This window comes from Vidua macroura, assembly GCF_024509145.1.
Source record: "Vidua macroura isolate BioBank_ID:100142 chromosome W unlocalized genomic scaffold, ASM2450914v1 whyW_random_scaffold_30, whole genome shotgun sequence".
Classification (NCBI taxonomy): Eukaryota; Metazoa; Chordata; class Aves; order Passeriformes; family Viduidae; genus Vidua; species Vidua macroura.
This window is the reverse complement of record NW_026530534.1, coordinates 2,917,935-2,936,750: the sequence shown is the minus strand read 5'-3', so window position 1 is coordinate 2,936,750 and position 18,816 is coordinate 2,917,935. Positions and strand designations below refer to the sequence as shown.

General features: G+C 49.5%; 1 protein-coding gene across 1 annotated transcript; it reads left to right on the top strand.

Annotated features, from left to right (window-relative positions):
• Nucleotides 1-2,114: 2,114 nt before the first annotated feature.
• On the top strand, nucleotides 2,115-6,033 carry LOC128822706 (uncharacterized). The gene is made up of 2 exons (XM_054004513.1): nucleotides 2,115-2,159; nucleotides 4,386-6,033. The coding sequence occupies exon 2, from the start codon at nucleotides 4,395-4,397 to the stop codon at nucleotides 5,757-5,759; it is 1,365 nt and encodes a 454-aa protein (XP_053860488.1). The 5' UTR covers nucleotides 2,115-2,159; nucleotides 4,386-4,394; the 3' UTR covers nucleotides 5,760-6,033.
• Nucleotides 6,034-18,816: the final 12,783 nt, after the last annotated feature.

Genomic DNA, 18,816 nt, shown 5'->3' with positions numbered 1-18,816 from the left:
ATTATATGATTGGCTCGTCGCAAATATTAAAGTGAATACTATATGTGTTATGTTGGAAAGTAATGTTGTATTAATCCTTTTTTAGTAATGTTGTGTTAATATTTTTTAAGTAGTGTGGTAAATATAGTTTCAGGCTATAGCATAATATTAAAATAGAATCTGTGTGATGTAAGATACCTTTTTGTGACCAGCACAAGGGATGGATAAGATAACCAAGAAATTTTTCACATAGAGATAACAGCAACAAGACACCCAAAAATCCCAAGACAAGATTTATTGTCTCTTTATCGGACCATACAGACTTCTTCCAGACACCCTGGAGCCAAAAGGATTGATTTACAAGATGAAGGAGGGAGTTGACAAAAAACAGAAAAAATCCTAGTTTGAAAGGAATATTTGCATCATGTATGAGATATATGAATATGCAACAGGCTATGGCTTTTAAGGGTTAATCCTTTGACATCTGATGATAATGGGCTATTGAATCTCACTGCATGACTGATAAGAACTATAACATCCCATTGTGAGATGCTCCGCCCAGAGGGAGGAACCAAGCATTTCTACCTGGATATAATCTTGAGTTTCTGGAACACCAGCACGGCTTTTTCTGCACTGGATTTCCCAGAGGAACAGCTGCGTCTTCCACTGCCTCTTTAGAGGAAGACTGCACCCTTTTCTACAGGATCACTGCTCCAACAGAACCAGATCTGACACTCCAGGAGGACTGCAGCCATAATTCCCAATTGGATGGCTGCCAACACCCTGACCAACAGGGTGTCAGGTTGTATTCTGACTCTGACAGTGTTGTTTTGGTTTACTGCATTGTTTATTTTATCTTTTTATTTTCTTCCCTAATAAAGAACTGTTATTCCTGCTCCCATATTTTTGCCTGAGAGCCCCCCCTTAATTTCAAATTTATAAGAATTTGGAGGGAGCGGGTCTACATTTTTTCCATTTCAGGGGAGGCTCCTGCCTTCCTTAGCAGACACCTGTCTTTCCAAACCTAGACAGCAACTCACCCCCTACAAGAGCTTATCTGCTGCTGGTTAATTGATTAGATAACTGAAGCAGGACAAGCTGTCCTGTAGTGAGTTATTTTGGTACCATGGGGTTAACACTGGTCTGGCATCTTCCAACTGCCAATAAACATCTTAGTGTTGAAGTGAGATCTGGCAAGATAAGCTGGATTTCTGACTGACAGACACCTCACTTCTCAACTATAAAAGCAATAACAAATTTTCACAAAGAAGAAATATTCTATACATTTTCTTGGAAAAGTATGGAGTTTCTCCTGCTTCAAGGTTACTCCCTGTTGCAGTGTGCAGCTACGCAAATGGAGCAAAAAGGCTTTGTGAATTTGAGATGGGAGTTTCTATTTCCTAAACCTAAAGCTGGAGTTTCTATTCTGTATTTTTACGTGTATTCATCCTTCCCCCTGGAGTTATTCCCATTGGGTTTTACCTATAATGTATTCACACTGGGCATTGTTCTATTGGTCTCACCTTATCTCTTATTTCCCCCTATAAAACCTTTGTTTGGACCCCAGATCGGGGTCACTTGTACGTGCGGCGATCGGGCAAATACAACCTACTTTGGACTGCACAACAAGTGTCCAATCTCTTGAGTCTCTTTATCCCGGTCTTGCTCGCGCTCTCTAAACAACTCTGTCCGTATCAGACGAACCCACAAAGGTGTTTGTTGCTTCTCTCTCTCTCCGGCGGCTCCCGGAAGCGCCTGGCCAGCGCTCCGGGAAACTGTAACCGGGCGAAAACAAGGAAGTCGGAGAGAGGAGAAAAGAATGAAAAGCAACAAGTGGTGCCCGAACGCGTGGCTTTGATGCGGGAGCTGTTTTCATAGCGCGGCAGATAGCGCTCTGGTTTGGGGCTTTTCCAGACGCAGGAGACACGGCTGCTGGCGCTGCCACCATTGAGCTGCCAGAGTCTGCCCGGCGGGAAAAGCCGATTGGACCACAGCGATTCTGAGGGGGCTTCTGCTCCCTCCGCTCAGCTCCGCAGCACTGTCGCCACTGAGAAACTCCTCTGGCTCCTGCCGGGTTCCGGGTTTCCAGCGGAGCGAAGACGCAGCTTCTGCACACCCCAGAAGACGTCTTCAGACTGGGAACCACTGCTGTTTTTTGTTTTCTAAGGGTCGACAGATCGGTAAGATTCAAAACTAACGCGGGAAGGCCCCGGTTAGTGGATCTGGGTGGAGGCAACCCCTGTTCCCGCGGAGGGAGAGGGCACGTAAGCGCGCTGCGTGCGGGGTAGCCGCCGTCGGGTTTTAGACTTTTTTAGTTTTTTTTTTCTTTGTTTTTTCAGCAGCAGGCGGGTGAGGCTTGCTGGTGGGCAACATGGGTGGGAAGTTGTCCAAGCAGCAAAAAGAGATTTATTACCAAGTAAAAGTAACCCTGACAGAGTCAGGAGAAAGTTTTTCTAAAAGTTTTGTGAAAAAGTTTATAAAGTGGTTGACTTTAAAGTTTCCAAACGTCTCAGCTCAGGATGTGAGGCAGAAAGTTTTTTGGAAGGGGGTTGGCACAGTTTTAACAGAAGGCACCAAGAAGGGGGGTCCTTCAGTAAAAAAGGGTTTAATGAGGATCTTTTTGTTAGTTTATGACATTGTTAAAGAGGGTGCAGACAGTTGGGAAATGCAGGAAACTGAAAAGAGTCCATCTGCTTTAGTTCCCCCGTCTCCCCGACCCCCACAGTCTAGAAATGCTAACCGCTCTGTTGAAACTTCTGTTCCTAAACCTTCTGCTTCTTTTCAGAGTTGTGGCTGTTCCCAAAACTTCTGTACTCCTTCTAACCCCTTCCCTCACCCCCCACGGGACGAACCGCCACAAGATGGCGGCGGCCGCGTGGCAGGGGTCTTTGTCTCATCACAAGATGGACAAAGAAGCGCGGCGGGAAGTCCTTCTTCCCAGGTACCCCCCCCCCACACCAGTCTCTGACCCTCCTTCCCTTTGTCCTGACCCCTCCTCCTCCTCTCTTGCGGCAGACCAAACCCCTCCAAAATGCTACTGCAGGCCTCTGCCCACAGCACCGCCCCTCCAAGTGGTTCCTTCAGCTCCACCCCTCGAGGTTCCATCACCCAATCCCGCCCCGCTCCACACGGCATCACCAACCTCAGCCACTCCCACACAAACCTCCACCCCCGAGCCTCCGGACCCTGCCCCCGCTTCTCCTGTTTCCCAAGGCCCGGCCTCTGGTTCCCATGGTGACGGGAAAGGTGGGGAGGCCGAAGCCGGGAAACAGAAAGCAGGCAGGGATTCAAACTCCTTGTTTCTCGCACCAGTGTTGTACAACGCGAGAGGGCAAAACCCCAGATGGGAACCACTTTCATACGAAAGCATAAAGGAACTCTGCAAAACAAAACATGAATTTGGGCAAAAAAGCAAATTTTTTAGGAGCATGTTAAAAGCAACTCTCAATTCTAACACCTTAGTTCCTGATGATTTAAAGCGCTTGTTCAGTTGCTTGCTCCCTCCATCAGAATACAGAATGTGGGAAAGAACTTGGAAAAGGTTTGCAGGAGACCTTCTTCCAGAAATTTTGCAGAGTCCCGATTATGCAACAGATATAGAGGATGATGAGATCACCCTCGAATATCTTGTGGGTGAAGGGGTCTGGAATCAAGCCCAAAAACAAGCGGCAGGGATTCCAAAACCAGTGTTAGATCTCACAAAAGACGCAGCAGAACGGGCATTTCTTAGTATGCCCTCAAAAGAACCTATAATACCTTATACTGCTCTCAAGCAGTCTGTTTCAGAGCCATTCATGGATTTTGTTGATCAAGTGAGAGACATGGTTGAGAAAAAGGTGGAAGGGCAAGAAGCACAAGACGAAATCACATTTGAAATTGTCACTACAAATGCAAATGATGCCTGTCAGCGAGTCATCATGGGTCTTCCAGCGTCACCTCCACCTACTCTGGATCAGCTCATTGAGGAGTGCACAAAAAAGCCACCCTGATGGCAGAGGACTTAGTGGAAAGTCCTCAGGGAAAAGTGGTTGCTCCGACATCAGCAACCCCAGAAACTCCAACATCGAGTTCTCCTCCTCCCAAACGCAGGTGTTATTACTGCAATGAGGAAGGCCATTTCACCAGCCAGTGCCCCTTTCAGGGGACAGCGCCTCCTCAGGGGGGGAGGGAGGCGGGGGAGAGTTCTCCAACCAGAAAAAAAACTAATTGGGGAGCGCAGACCTACCCTGCGTGATGATACAAATGGGGTGGGTCAGGGGGGTGTTGGAGACCCCACAGATGACGCCGTTGCGTCAAACAGGAAACGCCTCAAGGGAGGAGGAGAACCCTAATTCCTGTTTTTCCTTTATACTGGCAGAATTTTTATAGTTAGTTTACCCTGTTGTATGGTTTTATTTTTCTTTCAGACTAGCAGGATGTCAATTTCTACGTTCCTGCTCCTCGTTTGGCTCCAGACAATGACCTTCTACCTGTCCACAGGGGACGCATGGATCGTCCCTCAACCACGAAAAAATGTGTGGGTCACCCTTGCCCATGCTTTGAAACAAGAACACCTGTGTTTAGCCACTGCCTCAGCAGAAAATCCAATGTCCACATGCCTGGTAGGGATTCCAAGCAAGGGGCAAGAATTTCCAAAGTCTTTGATCCATTTGCAAACTGAGTTGAATGAAAACAATCCCCCGAATATCTGTGCAGAGTTCTACAAGCACAAGGATGTTGTAGAACGTGTTAAAATACCTGTTCAGAATCCCTTGCTCCTGTGGCAAAAGTTTGTTCTAGACTTGCCCGCTGCTGATGGGGAGCCCCAGGAATTAGAACTTCTGGGCTCCACAGAAGCTGAATTTTGCGTTCAATTTAATTTTTCACCAGATAAAGAAATAAAACAATATGCACAGGTCAGACAATACAAGATGGAATTCAGAGCAAGCCAATGGTGCACAGCTGTTGCTGTTTTAGAGGTCCCTAGCACCACGGATTTCTATCCCCGCAAGCTGGAAAAGGGAATGTTTTTCATCTGTGGGGATAGAGCATATCCAGGAATCCCTTCTCGTCTGGTTGGAGGTCCATGCACTCTGGGGCGCCTTTCCCTTGCTTCCCCCAACATGACTCAAATTCCAATCGGGCAAACGAAAAGTGAAACAAAAATTACTAAACGGAGTGCAAGTCAATTTGATGAACATTGTGATGCTGAAATTTACCATTGGGCAAAATCGAAAAGGGTTGCTGTCTCTGTGTTCCTACCATGGGTAGCGGCAGCCAAAGCATTGAGTGAATTAGGCAATTTGGAATGCTGGGTGACGAAGCAGGCAAGTTTAACATCGGCAGCCTTGAGTGATCTCCTTGCAGACGAGGAAATTACCAGGAAAGCCACCCTGCAAAACAGGGCGGCTATCGATTTCCTGCTGTTGGCACATGGGCATGGATGCAAAGAATTTGAGGGATTGTGTTGCTTTAACGTGTCATCAAAAGGCCAAAGTGTTCAATCGTCCATCCAGGAGATGAGAAACCTCATTGGCAGCGTGAAGCAGGAGAATGAGGACTGGTTCAAGGGCATGTTTAAGGGCTGGGATCTTTCTGGGTGGGTGTTGTTCCTTCTAAAGGACATTTGTTATTTTGTAGTTGCAATCTTTTTAGTTTTGCTATCATTTGGGATTTTCAAGCGAATAATTTTTAGCATTGCTTCCTCCAAGTTTGCAGCCTCCACACCTGTTGTAGTTGCTGCTGCCACCACGGGAGGAGAATGGTGGGAAGATGGAAAACAAAACAACACTGCAGTTTGATAGCCGCAGTTTCTCCTTCCCCCAAAGCTCCGTTCATTTTATTAAACAAAAAAGAGGGAGATGTTGCAGTGTGCAGCTATGCAAACGGAGCAAAAAGGCTTTGTGAATTTGAGATGGGAGTTTCTATTTCCTAAACCTAAAGCTGGAGTTTCTATTCTGTATTTTTACGTGTATTCATCCTTCCCCCTGGAGTTATTCCCATTGGGTTTTACCTATAATGTATTCACACTGGGCATTGTTCTATTGGTCTCACCTTATCTCTTATTTCCCCCTATAAAACCTTTGTTTGGACCCCAGATCGGGGCCACTTGTACGTGCGGCGATCGGGCAAATGCAACCTACTTTGGATTGCACAACAAGTGTCCAATCTCTTGAGTCTCTTTATCCCGGTCTTGCTCGCGCTCTCTAAACAACTCTGTCCGTATCAGATGAACCCACAAAGGTGTTTGTTGCTTCTCTCTCTCTCCGGCGGCTCCCGGAAGCGCCTGGCCAGCGCTCCGGGAAACTGTAACCGGGCGAAAACAAGGAAGTTGGAGAGAAGAGAAAAGAATGAAAAGCAACAACTCCCCAGGGGTTAAGTGAAGGAATCTGTGCACATTATTGTCATTTCAGAGGTAAGTTGCATTCCCCTCCTCATCAACACTATTTCTTTTGCTAGCTTTAATATAGGTACCTTGATATAGTGCACTGTTTTATTTTATGCTGTAATCTACTGGTAGTTATTTAGTTTTATACTGTATAGTAATTCTGATTAAGATATTTTGTCTGTTATCTCTTATTCATTTAATAAATAATTCATTTTTATAAATAGACCTTGTGAAAAATGCCAATCACTTGTTTAAAAATTTTTAAAGTTTAATAGTAATAAAATTGTTATTAAAAAACAGTAATAAAAATTAAAGCAATAAGAAATTGGACAATCAGAGATAGGACAATAAAGGACAATAAAAAGCAAAGAATTACGGACGTCTGGATGCTTTCCTCAAGAAAGCATGGCTCGCTAACAAAGGATTCACTCTTAAAAGCAATAGCCTGTTGCATATTCATATATCTCACACATGATGCAAATATTCCTTTCAACCTAGGATTTTTTCTGTTTTTTGTCAGCTTCTCCCCTCATCTTATAGCTTCTCCCCTCATCTTATAAATCAATCCTTTTCGCTCTGGGTTGTCTGGGAGAAGTCTGTATGGTCAGATAAAGAGGCAATAAATCTTAGTCTTGATTTTTTTTTTTTTTGGGTTCTTGTTGCTGTTATCTGTATGTGAGGAATTTCTTGGTTATCTTATCCATTTCTTGTGCTGATCACAAAACGGTATCTTACATCACATAGCTTCTATTTTAATATTATGCTATAGCCTAAAACTATATTTAACACACTACTTAAAAAGGATTAATACAGTACTACAAAATAACTTTCCAACATAACACATATAGTATTCAATTTAATATTTGCAAAGAGCCGATCATTTAATATGCATTTTTCACAAAAGTATGGACCAAGGACCAAACTGGAAGCGATAAGGAGTAGGAGCCAAAACCACAGCCAAGAAACATGCATGCTCTAAAAAGGCGGACCCGAGGAGGGGCCATGTAAAATAGTTCCTGGAAAATGTAAACTAGTTTATGGATATGCATAAGGGTCTATGAATATGCAACAGGCTGATGTAAAGGGAAAAGGTATTTAAGAGGTATCCCCAAAGGTAACAGTGTGGTCTTGGCTGAGTGCCAAGATGCACCCAGCCGTAATAACCTTTGCTCTATGGTTCTTGTCTCCTATTGTCCTTTATTAAACTTTTTAAGTTTTCACAGGAGTGTGAACGTGGTTTTCACACTTAAGTTTTAGCTTTCATATTTCTCAGATTCTGTGCTGCCTAAATATGTAGCTCTGAGCTTCATATTAAGTGTCAGTAAGTTCTCCTCACAGGATTGTTAGACAAAACAATCCTTTTCCAGCTTGAGAACAAGGCTTATAAGCTTCAGGCCCAAAAAAGCATAAACAACAGAGAACTGAAGAGAGCAAACAAGGAGGATGGAACTTCATAACCTGAAGCTATAATTGGACAATTGACTCCAATATGCAAATGGACCAAAACTTATAAAAGTGTGAGACCTTGTGACCGGTCATCCATTTTGTGACCATTTTGGGTCCATCTTGGGTGTAGCCCTGGCCAGGCTCTTGTTCTGCCCAAGGTGTATCCTTTTAAGGCCTTTTAATAAATACCTAATTTATTCTCTTAGCTCTGTCTAGTCTCTGTTCCAGGTCAGCCTTCTTAAGGCATCAAAAGAAACAATGGGAAGAACCATAAATTCCATAGGAATTCCACTGATTGACCCAAGGAAAGGGAAAATGGGGGGGAGGGTATACCTTAGAAGGGGGTCTTAGGTATTAGGCATTTTGGGAAGTCAGTACCTCTCAAGTACCTCAGCCAATGGTGAAAGAGAGAGGGAAATGCAGCTGGGAAATTAGGATAAAAAGAAGACTGCATCCTCTAACAGTATGAGACACCCCATGGGAAATGCCCATGACCTCTCCCTTTATTCGAATAAAGTTACAGGACTCCTCTGTTTCCTCTTTGGATATAAACCTCTGGTGATTGTGGATTAATTTTCCTGATGCAAATTATGAAGAAAGTTAACACCATCCCATCCAGACATAGTAAAATCTCAATCACTTATTCCATACCATTAGCATCATGCCCAGGTCCTACACTGTCCAATACACCTTCATTAACTACCACCCTCCGTGGATATTCTCAGTTCAGTCAGAGAGAAAAGTGAGAGAATGCTTTGAGGCCTAGCCTGGGAAAGTTAGGAGCAGGAATGAAAACAATTATTATCTCTCTTTCTGTTCATGTTGTTTATAGATACATTCTACCACAGTGTGCTATTCATAGTGCACCAATGGTGTGAAAGGTTTTCACTTTGAGACCAATCATAGTTCACCGTAGTGATCCTGGCTATAAAAGAGGAGCGCTACTTGTTAATAAAGATTATTCTTTGCCTTCTGAACCATTGGAGTCTTTTTTCCATCCCTGCCTCAACAGCATCATCTGGTGACCCCTCGTGGAATCGCAGTGCAGCCGGGATGCGTCTCTAAGGGTGCGGCCCGGCGACTTTCTGCGTTCGGACACCTTTGCCCTCTTGAGTGAGGTAACGCTGACTTACCCCGTGTCTTCCGGAGAAGACTTGGTCCTGTTCAGACCTCGGGGTCGGCCCTGAGAGCCCAAACAGAGAGTTGGGACAGTTTTTCCCTGAAGTAGCAGACTCTCTGTCTCTTGAAGTGGACGCCTGCTGGGGAACGGTTTCCTTAGCAATGGGGAACCAACCCTCTATGGCCAAACAACTGGTTCTGACCATGTGGAGGGCTTTCATCCCTCAGCTGGGGGTCGATATCTCAGATGAAGTGCTTTGTGACATCCTGGGTTGGGCCAGAGATCATGGCTTTCCTGTGGATCTCAGCGCTTCCCTAAATCCAAAAACTTGGGACGACTTGGGTGACTGCCTCCTGGATGAGATGTGCAGAGGGGACGCGTTCACGTCCGCACTGGTCATCACCTGGAGACGCATTCTCCAAGCCCTACGGGGCACAACCCTGAGGGGCAGCAACTCCGAATGGGAGGTTTCGGGGAGTGAAGATGCCATCTCAGTGTTCAGCGGCATTTCGGGGATCATCGGGTGGGAGGCACGGGAACACCCTGCAGAAGTTATATGTCTCCCAAAGACTATGTTAAGCAGACTTATCCCCATCACCAAGATTATGTCCAGCCGAAATATCCTTTGTCGGTTGATCAGACGCTGACCGCACTGCAGCCCATGCCGTGGTCAGTCGGGCTGAACCATCCCACCCCGAGCGTGGCACCGACTACTTCCTCTGCCTTTCAGGCGGCTGCTGGGGTGCTTTTGTCGCAACTATCAGTTCCGGCACTTCCGACATTGCAGGGGCTGCATGGGGCGACCCCAGCCCGGTAGGAGTCGCCACTGGTCGCAGGTCCGCCAGCTGGGTGGCTGCCAACTCCTTTTTCATCTCCACCACGGCAGCCCGAAGCACACCCATTTTTCGAGCAGGCAGCTTCACTGTTCTAGCTGCTGATGCCCCCCCTCTCTGGATTGCAGTTGGGGGGGGGCCGGCGCCACCCGCAGTCCGTGACGCAGTGGGGCCTGCTGCCCCTCTGGCTCCTTCACTATCGACTATGGAGCCTGTGCAGATGTACGGGCCCCATCCCCCTGTACTGTCAGCACCGGCTGTAGAGCCTCTGATCCAGCCACTGGCGCACCCCGCCCCGGTCGCAGGGCCTCTGGCTTTGCCGACGGGGCTGGCAGAACTGCCCTCCTGTGCACCGTGTGGACCGGCTGACTTAATGTCCTTTGTAGTGCCAGCGCCTGCTGTACCGCCCTCTGCCGCGCAGCCGCACGTCCTCAGCAGAGTCCCCATGTCGTTCTCCACGCTGCCCTCTGATGGACTGCCTCCCGTGCCAGTGACGGGGGCTGCCTTCCCCGCCCCACCGACCGTGGCACCGCCTCCGCCAGCGGCTGGGTTCAGCGTGCCGCCCACTGCTTTGGCGGCTGCAGCCCTGCCTCTTGCTCCACCCAGCGCTCCGGCAGCAGCAGCCTTGCCTCTCGCTCCACCCAGCGCTCCAGAAGGAGCAGCCAGTTTTTCCATGTTTCGGCGGGCACCGAGCCAGCCACCGCTGCCCACTCCAGGACCAACAGAGTTGCCGCAGCCACTGCCGCAGCCACCAGCGCCGCTCCCGAGAGAAGCCGCTGCAGCCGCACCACCGCCCGCATCGCTTGGAATGGCCGCGCGCCACACCGTGGGGGAGCGGCAGCGCCCCCAAGCCGCCCCGCTGCCCACCACCACGCCGGAGCCAGCTGCCCCTCCCGTGCCTCTGACTCCGGCTTTGCCACCTGAAGCCAGCTCATCATCAACGGCTCCGCTCTGTGATCTGCCGCCGGCAGCAGCTGACAACACATCCAGCCCACATGTTTCAGAGCCTGCCACCCCCTTCGCTTCCCCCAGACTGCCCCCATCTGTGTCCCTCTGAGGCAGAGGCAGGGGCACCGAGAGGGAGCACCAGCTTGGTCTGCAGCAGCATTGCTGCTGCTGGTCCCGTGCCTGGGGATGGGGGTGGAGCCGCGGATCAGGGAAATGGGCAACAACCAATTGTATCGTGGGGCAGGGAAGACACACTGGGAGTGAGGAGCAGCCCCTTGTACTGGGCAGGCATGGGCGGTGCCAAGAGCCCCAAGTTCAGGATAGAATTTTATATTCCCAGGAAAACCTCCCCTGCCCGCACCCCGTGCGTCCTGCTCCTGTTCACAGAGCGGGAGGAGTGGGATCCTGTGGCAAGCACATTTCTCTCTCAGGATTTTTTATTGAGGTGCACAGAGAGAAATGAAAGAGAAAACAATTTCTATTTCTGCTCCTTGTTTTTCTCTTGTGGAATGTGTTTGGAGAATTGTTTACCCGGAGTGAGCGCTTGGTTGGACCATGGTGGATTGTTTGGGCCTGATGGCCAATCGGATCCACCTGTGTCTGGGCTCTGGAGAACAGGGTCACGAGTTGTGAGTTAGTTAGATATGATAGTTAGAGAAAGTAGCATGTAGTATTTAGTATCCTCTTTTATATAGCATATTAATGTATTATAACATAATTATAATAAAGAAATCATTCAGCCTTCTGAAATGGAGTTAGACATCATCATTCTTCCCATTGGGTTCGCCGACATCTACAACAAGTGGTGATCCCGAACGTTGGATGAAGAACCAGGACCTGGATCGGTCCACAGCCGTGATTTAACACGGGAAAGGAGGTGAACCCTCTTGAAAAGGCATGTCCGACGTCCCTGCGAGGGATAGGGAAGGTAAGACGCCGTGGGAACCCTCTCTATAGGACCAGGTGCAGCCCCGAGCACTTTGCCGTAACTGGACGCCTCTGCCTTCCTTTGAAAGGTACTGATTTTCTGATAATAGTACTACCCTGATCTGGGGTGGACTTTAACCTTGGGAAGAGATGTCTGCAGATTTCGACATTGGTTTTTCTTGTGTACATGGCCCTATACTTGCCCTCTGGAGAGATTTGGCTCGGGTCAATGGAATTTCTATCCCTGATTGTTATAAATAGAGGCAAATAATTTGTTCAGCCTTTCAAGAGTCAATCAGAAATTTATTGATTACAGCAAGCGATGGCAAGCAAACAGCGCTGGGTGCAGCCGGGGAGTCCCCGCTCTGCAAAAACGGCCCACACACCGTTTTCCCCCTTCCCACAGTCTTTTTATACTTTTTTTTTCCCGGGGCCGCGATATCTCTGGGTGTACTCTGTGCTTGCGCCTTCTGTTGCTAGGGGGTCGTCTTCTACTCTCTGTTGGTCGCCCGAGGGAAGCTCCTCTCTTCTTCCCCGGCGAAAGTCCACGGCCCTGCAATGGTCTTTTCCATATGCACCTAAGTTCTAATTACACGACCAGCTTAAGTAATCAACATACTAACTAGTTTCTGTCTGGCGGTCTTCTGTTATCTACACAAGGCTTCTCCTTTGATTCTCTGTTATCTACACAAGGCTTCTTCTTTCTGTCTTGATGAACAAAGAGTCTTTTCTAACTTATCACACTGATGATGATTTTTTGGAGTTTCTTGAATATGCAGTCGTGTTTTTTTCGGGGATCTGGCTTTTTCCCTGAATACAGAGGCTTGGAGATCCCTGTATTTCCTCATCAGGAAAAGCATCATGCGAGATCTCTGGGCGTTTCGATACATGAAAGTTTATTTAGAGCTTCTTCCGATAGTCCAGAAATGGACCCCTTTTCCGATAATCCAGTCTTTGCTGCAGGTGCCCCCTCGCGAAAAAGGGGGGGCAGAGCCTTTGTCCGTGGCTCAGAAGTTTTCTTCTGCTTCTGCGCAGAGGGAGCCTCCTCCTCCTCCTCCTCCTGCAGCGTGTGAGCCCCGCCTCCACGTCCCTTCGGAGGGTGCGGGGCCGCTCCCGGCGGAGGCGGAGACGCCGCTTCGCCCGCCGGTTTCCCCGCCTGCAGCCGTGCCTCCTCCTCCTCCTGCCCATTCGGAGCTGGGAGACACACCCGCCGCTGAGAGCCAGCCTGAAGCCACCTCGGCAGGGGCGGAGACGCCGCCCGCGCCGGCTGCCGCGCCGGCCCCTGCCTCGGAGTTGTCAGCCACGCCTCCGGCACAGCCCGTCATTGCTCCCGCGGCGGCGGCTGCGCACCCTGCACCAGCGGCCGATCCCTCCACAGCGGTCGGTTCCGCCGCGCCGGTGGTCCCGCCCGCCGGCTCGGAGCCTGTTCCCGATGCGAGCTGTGATGATATAGAAGACCCCCAGCCTGCGGCGCCGGCCAAGGACCTCCCCGCGCCGGCTCCGCCGCCGACATCGGCTGTGATGCGCGCCTCGCCGCCCGCACCGGCCCCCGCGCCGGCCCCGCTGGTCCCGGCTGCCCCGCCGCCTCCCGCGGCTTTCGCCGGGTCGCCAGGCGCTGCCAACAGCAACAGCAGCGAGCAGCAGCAGCCTGGGGCCGCGTTGGAGCGGACCCCGCCGTCTCCAATCAGCCCGGGGTCCCCTCCCAGCCTGTTCTCTGCTGCTGGCGCTCCTCGGCAGCTCCTTGCAGCTGCCGCAAAAGTGAAAGTTATGAAGTTTAGTGCCTTTCTGGGGAACAGTGTTGTGATAAATTGAGGCGAATAATTTGATTCAGCCTTTTTAAGGTCAATTAGCATTTTATTAATTACAGCAAGCAGTAGCAAGCAAAACAGCGCTGGGTGGGTAGGGGTCTCCAAACCGCCCCTCCTGCAGTGTCCCACACTGCAGTGCCCCACACCCCACTCCCTTATTCAGTTTCTTTTTATAGTTTCTTGGAGGTTTCTTCATTCGCGTCTCTTGCGATAGCGGTGTGCGTAGCTTGAGCATCTCTCTGCGTCGTTTCTGCGTTGTGTCGAGGCAGGTGATCGCTGATTTCACAATCGGCTCCGGACAGTGATGGGCGTACCTGGAGCACTCCTACGTTGTCTAGTCCGGTAGCCGTTGCCTGGTGGTCGCTGATTTCATAATCAGCTCCGGCCATCCCCCGACATTCTTAGCCTGTGTCTGAAAAAAACTACAAAAAGCTCCCTATATGGTGATTAATCATACTTGTAATCTTGCAGTTTTGCAATATATCTATAGCCTTGCGGTTTGTAGCAGTTGCTACGAGCTAGTATAAGGCTAGTCCCTTATACTTTAATTTTTATTTTTCCTCCTTTAATATTCCAATTCTTTTGATGAACAAATAAGTTACCACAGTTTATCACAGTGTTTTTCTTGGTCCAATTCTTGCTTGGGTGGGGGATTCTCGCCGGATCTCGAGGCCCATCGCCCCTCCCGCTCACGTTTGGGGGGCGGGGGGCATGAGTTCTGGGAATGCTGCCGCTGGTCTTGTGCCCGGAGAGCGTGGGGGTGCTGCGGCCAGGGGTCAGAGAGCTGCGTGCCGGCCCAACCGTGCCGCAGGTCCTGAGAATCAACATTTCTCTGGGAAAAACACCTTCTCTGCTGAGCCCTGGGGCAGTTCTTGTGTCATGCCCTCGTTTGAGGGGCGGGGGCAAATGCGTCCTGAGAGGCTGTGGCTGCGGCCACGGCCAGGCGCGGTGCGGGATGAACACAATGCTGGAAGACTTGCCGTGACACTGGCCGCATGGTGGGGGCGGGCTGTGAAGATGAAGATCCCGCCCCGCCGGTCGGCCTGGAACCGATTGGTCCAGCCCCCGGCCGGAGGGCCCCGTGTGCCCCCACGGCCGGGTTTGGGATCTTGGCTCCGCCCGCATGGACCGGGGCCGCCAGCTGCGCAGGGTCTTAAAGCCTGCTACTTGCTGGGCATTCTGATTCCGAGATTAAAAAAAAAAAAAAAATTAGATTTAAGATTAATTAAATAGAGGTGGTTGAAAAGACAAAAAAAAAGAAAAAAAGTGGTTGATTTAAGAGTTTTGGCCATGGCATTTCAGAGATTTTTTCAGTTTTTTAAATTTGGTGATTTTTTTTGCACAAGAAATGTATGTTTGCATGGTTGACAATCAGCCCAGAGTTGGTTTTATCAGTTGTTGCAGTCTCTGGGATGACATTCAGTGTTTTGGTATTAGATAATTATATGATGTCACATTTGGTTTTTGTTTATGGGTTTTTAATTGTTGTTTGGACTTTCTTCAGTTGTTTTGTTTCAGGATTCAGCAGTTCTCTGTTTCAGCATTGAGAAGGACTTCTGAGGATGTCAAGATCAACATTTCCAATCAATGGACACCTTCTCCCGAGATTCAGTTGTTTGGACTTGAAATTTGAGCATTCTTTTAATTGTTGTTTGGGTTTTTATGTTGTAAGTTTTGTTTTAGAGATTTGATAGATGGTTTGCAGGTAAAGGATCTCGTTGAACATTCCACATCAGCATTTGATTTGGCTTTTGATTGATAACTAGCAAATTGATAAGGAGACCTCTTGAGATGTGTTTGCTCTCTTTTGCAGGGCCCTGCAGAAGAATTGCAGATGCAGTTTTTTTATTTTATTTTTTTTAATTTATACTAAAACGGTGATATGTGGCAAGCACATTTCTCTCTCTCTCAGGATTTTTTATTGAGGTGCACAGAGAGAAATGAAAGAGAAAACAATTTCTATTTCTGCTCCTTGTTTTTCTCTTGTGGAATGTGTTTGGAGAATTGTTTACCCGGAGTGAGCGCTTGGTTGGACCATGGTGGATTGTTTGGGCCTGATGGCCAATCGGATCCACCTGTGTCTGGGCTCTGGAGAACAGGGTCACGAGTTGTGAGTTAGTTAGATATGATAGTTAGAGAAAGTAGCATGTAGTATTTAGTATCCTCTTTTATATAGCATATTAATGTATTATAACATAATTATAATAAAGAAATCATTCAGCCTTCTGAAATGGAGTTAGACATCATCATTCTTCCCATTGGGTTCGCCGACATCTACAACAGGATCCCAAGAAGCTGTGGCTTGATTGACAGCTGGGTAGGGCGGGGGGAGGGCGAAAAGCCAGTGGAATTGCCGAGACTCTGACAGCCTGGTGGGGGAGGGTACTGAAAAATAAGGTTGGAATGGGTCGCTCATCTGCGGCTGGCCATGGCGTGTCCCAGGGAACCCAGATCCAGGGGCCCCAAGAGATACCAAAGAAAAGCTGGGGGGAGGGACCGAGTCAAGTGGATCTTGGCTCAGCAGAGGGGTTGGGCTCCCCGCCCCCCTGACCGGGTCTGGGCCGCTTGGCCCAGCCCCCTGGGCTGGGTCCCCCGACTCGGCCCAGCACCGCAAGATCCTGAAGCCCAGCGGTGCTGCTGGCTCTTTTGGAAAAAAAAAAAAGGTGGAAAGAGCTGTGTCTTCACTGACAGCTCAAAGTACTGGAAAGCCATGAGTCAGCCTCGGCACAAGTGGTTGAATTAAGGGCTGTAGCCATGGCATTCCAGAGATTTCTCAAGTGTTTCTGAATTTGGCCAATTCTACTCAATTGTTTTGAAAACTTTGAGGATGCAATTTGGACGTGAGTTCAATTTTATCACTTGAGTTGTTCATTGAGGACATGACTGCATGGGCCAAAAGTCTTGCATGATTCTTTTATCAAGTGCACACACCCTGCAAAAAGTAATTTCGATGAGCACCAACCAAGGCTTGACCTGCTGCACCTTACTGGCTGGAATAAATCCCAGAGGCCTAAGGGCTTTGCAGCTGTGGCAAACAGATGTTATTCATCTTGCCAAATTCCAAATCTGGCTGATTTGGGTATGTGCACGTGTTTGTTAATAACTTTTTTTCTGCCATGTGGGCATCTGCTCACACTGGGAAATGGGTTTTGACAAGTTGGACTGCCAGTCCTTTGGCAGACTGACAATAGGTTGTTACCGTACTAGAGTTGGTAACTGATTTCATATGGGTATTCTCAGTTCAGTCAGAGAGAAAGAGAGAGGTTTTCTAACCAGGCAAAAGCCTGGGAAACAGTTGGGAAAGAATGTAAATAATTCACTATCTCTCTCTTGTTGTTCACATTGTTTACAAGATAGGTTCTGCTACCATGCATCATTCACTGCACACCAATGGTGTGATATGTTTTTACTTTAAGACCAATGAAAGTGGTCTGCACGATGTTCTCTATATACAGAGCGGTGCATTTGAAATAAATCAGTTCATTTCTTGCCTTCTGAATTGGAGTCATTCTGTGTAATGAACAAAGTTCCCAGGTGTTCCTCGGGGATGCAGGCAGGGCCTTCCTAGTTCCCATGGCAACACTGGAATGGCTGCTGGCTCTAGCTGAGTACCGATATTGAAAGGTTAATTAGCTAATTGCTCTGTTTGTTTTCTCTAAACTACCTGGAGATAACCTGCCTCCCCCACTCACGCCGATATTCTGGGACTAAAATGCAAATGAAAAAACCCTTGGAATCATGGGAGTGTTTTTAGGGGATAAAGACATCCCTAAATAAAGAACTAAACACAGTAGAGAGGGCTAGACAAATGCCCTACCTGAGGAAGAGGGAAACACATCCCCTGATTGACTTTTGCCCGTCACCATCACCTAAAAAAGACTAGACTAGATTAGGCTGTGGGAAGCAGAGATGGAAAGACAGAACTTCCTTGGTGCTGCCACAAGGAAGGAGCCTTCCCGTTCCCCCCAGGATGCTGCACTGGGTGACAGCTCCAGCTAGGATCGCGACTCTTGTTCCTCCGGGGTAGATTGGGCTCCCGGCCAGCAGATGGGCCGAGCCCCGCGGGCCTCTGGGGGTCCCGCAGTCGACGGTGCCAACCTCGTCCCTTTCCACGCCGGGGGGGTGGCGGAGTGGGGTGGAAACACCCTCTCTCCGTGCCTTTCCGGCGCTCGGGGGCTACGGGGAGCCCCTGGCTCAGTCTCTGCCTCTGCTGGAGCTTGATTCGGTGACAACACTTCGTCGGAACTGCGGGGTTTCCACAACGTATCCCTTGGGGGCGGCGGGAGCGGAGTCAGCCGCTTCTCCCCCGTTCTCCCACTCGGGGTCAATGTCATTGATTGATTCTGTGTGTGCGCAGCCTGCCGAGCATGCGCAGGCAGAGGAAGACGCCGGAGGCGGGACGTTGGTTGACTTTCTGTCAGACCCCTCCCTGGAGGGCGAGACTCTTTTGGGTGCGGTGCCTGACGGCCCCGTCACCGCGCAGCCTGTGCCGGGCCCCGAGGCACGGAGCACGGAGCGATGGTGCGGCTCTGCGAGCTGCGTCTCTCTCTGCGCACCGCTCTCCCCCCCGTGCCGGGGGAGGGTGGCCCCGGGCTGGCCCGTCTCCGCTGCCCGTCTCTCCTGCGGGTACCGGGACTGCAGCGAGTGCGGGCACTGCGGTGTTTACCTTTGCCGTGAAAGGTGATGCGGCCGGAGGGAGACCCGTGCTTCCCCAGGGCCATGGGGCTTCTTCCTCGGCCTTGTGGACACTTCTGCCACGTCAGGTGACTGTACGTCCGAGGGAACACGAGCGGTTTTGGCGAGAAGTCAAAGCTAAGGTCGAGTATGTGCTTGATTGTGCCTCTGTGCATAGCCTCCCGGGGTGCGGAGCTGCCTGCTCTGGCCCTGCTGATGCTGCAAGGGGCGCTATATCGGGTGGTGTTGAGCTGACTCCCAGTCAGGCATCTGCTTCTGTCCCTGTGGAGTCCATGGGGCAGGACTTAGCAGGTGCTGCCGCCTTACCAGGGGGTCTCCAGGCTTTCCCTGTGCTCAGGGGTGTTGCTCATAACGCCCATCAGCCTTTACCATTGAAAGCTTTGATGGAACTCCGTGATAAGGTTGGAAAATATGGTCTGGGGTCTGTAGAAGTCATGCAGATGCTTCGAGTGTTTGCTGCTGATTTGCTGACTCCTTACGATATTCAAAGCTTGGCTCGTGTTCTTTTTCAGCCTGTAGAATATGACCTCTTTGAGTAAATGGATTCAGCTGGCAGCCAGAGCCATGGAGTGAAATGCTACGTTGGGGCAACAGGATCCCAGACGTGTGATTGGTACTAATGTGCTGCTAGGCACAGGCAATTATGCTGATCCTCATGGGCAGGCTGGCTTTGCTCCCCTGGTGCTGGATCAG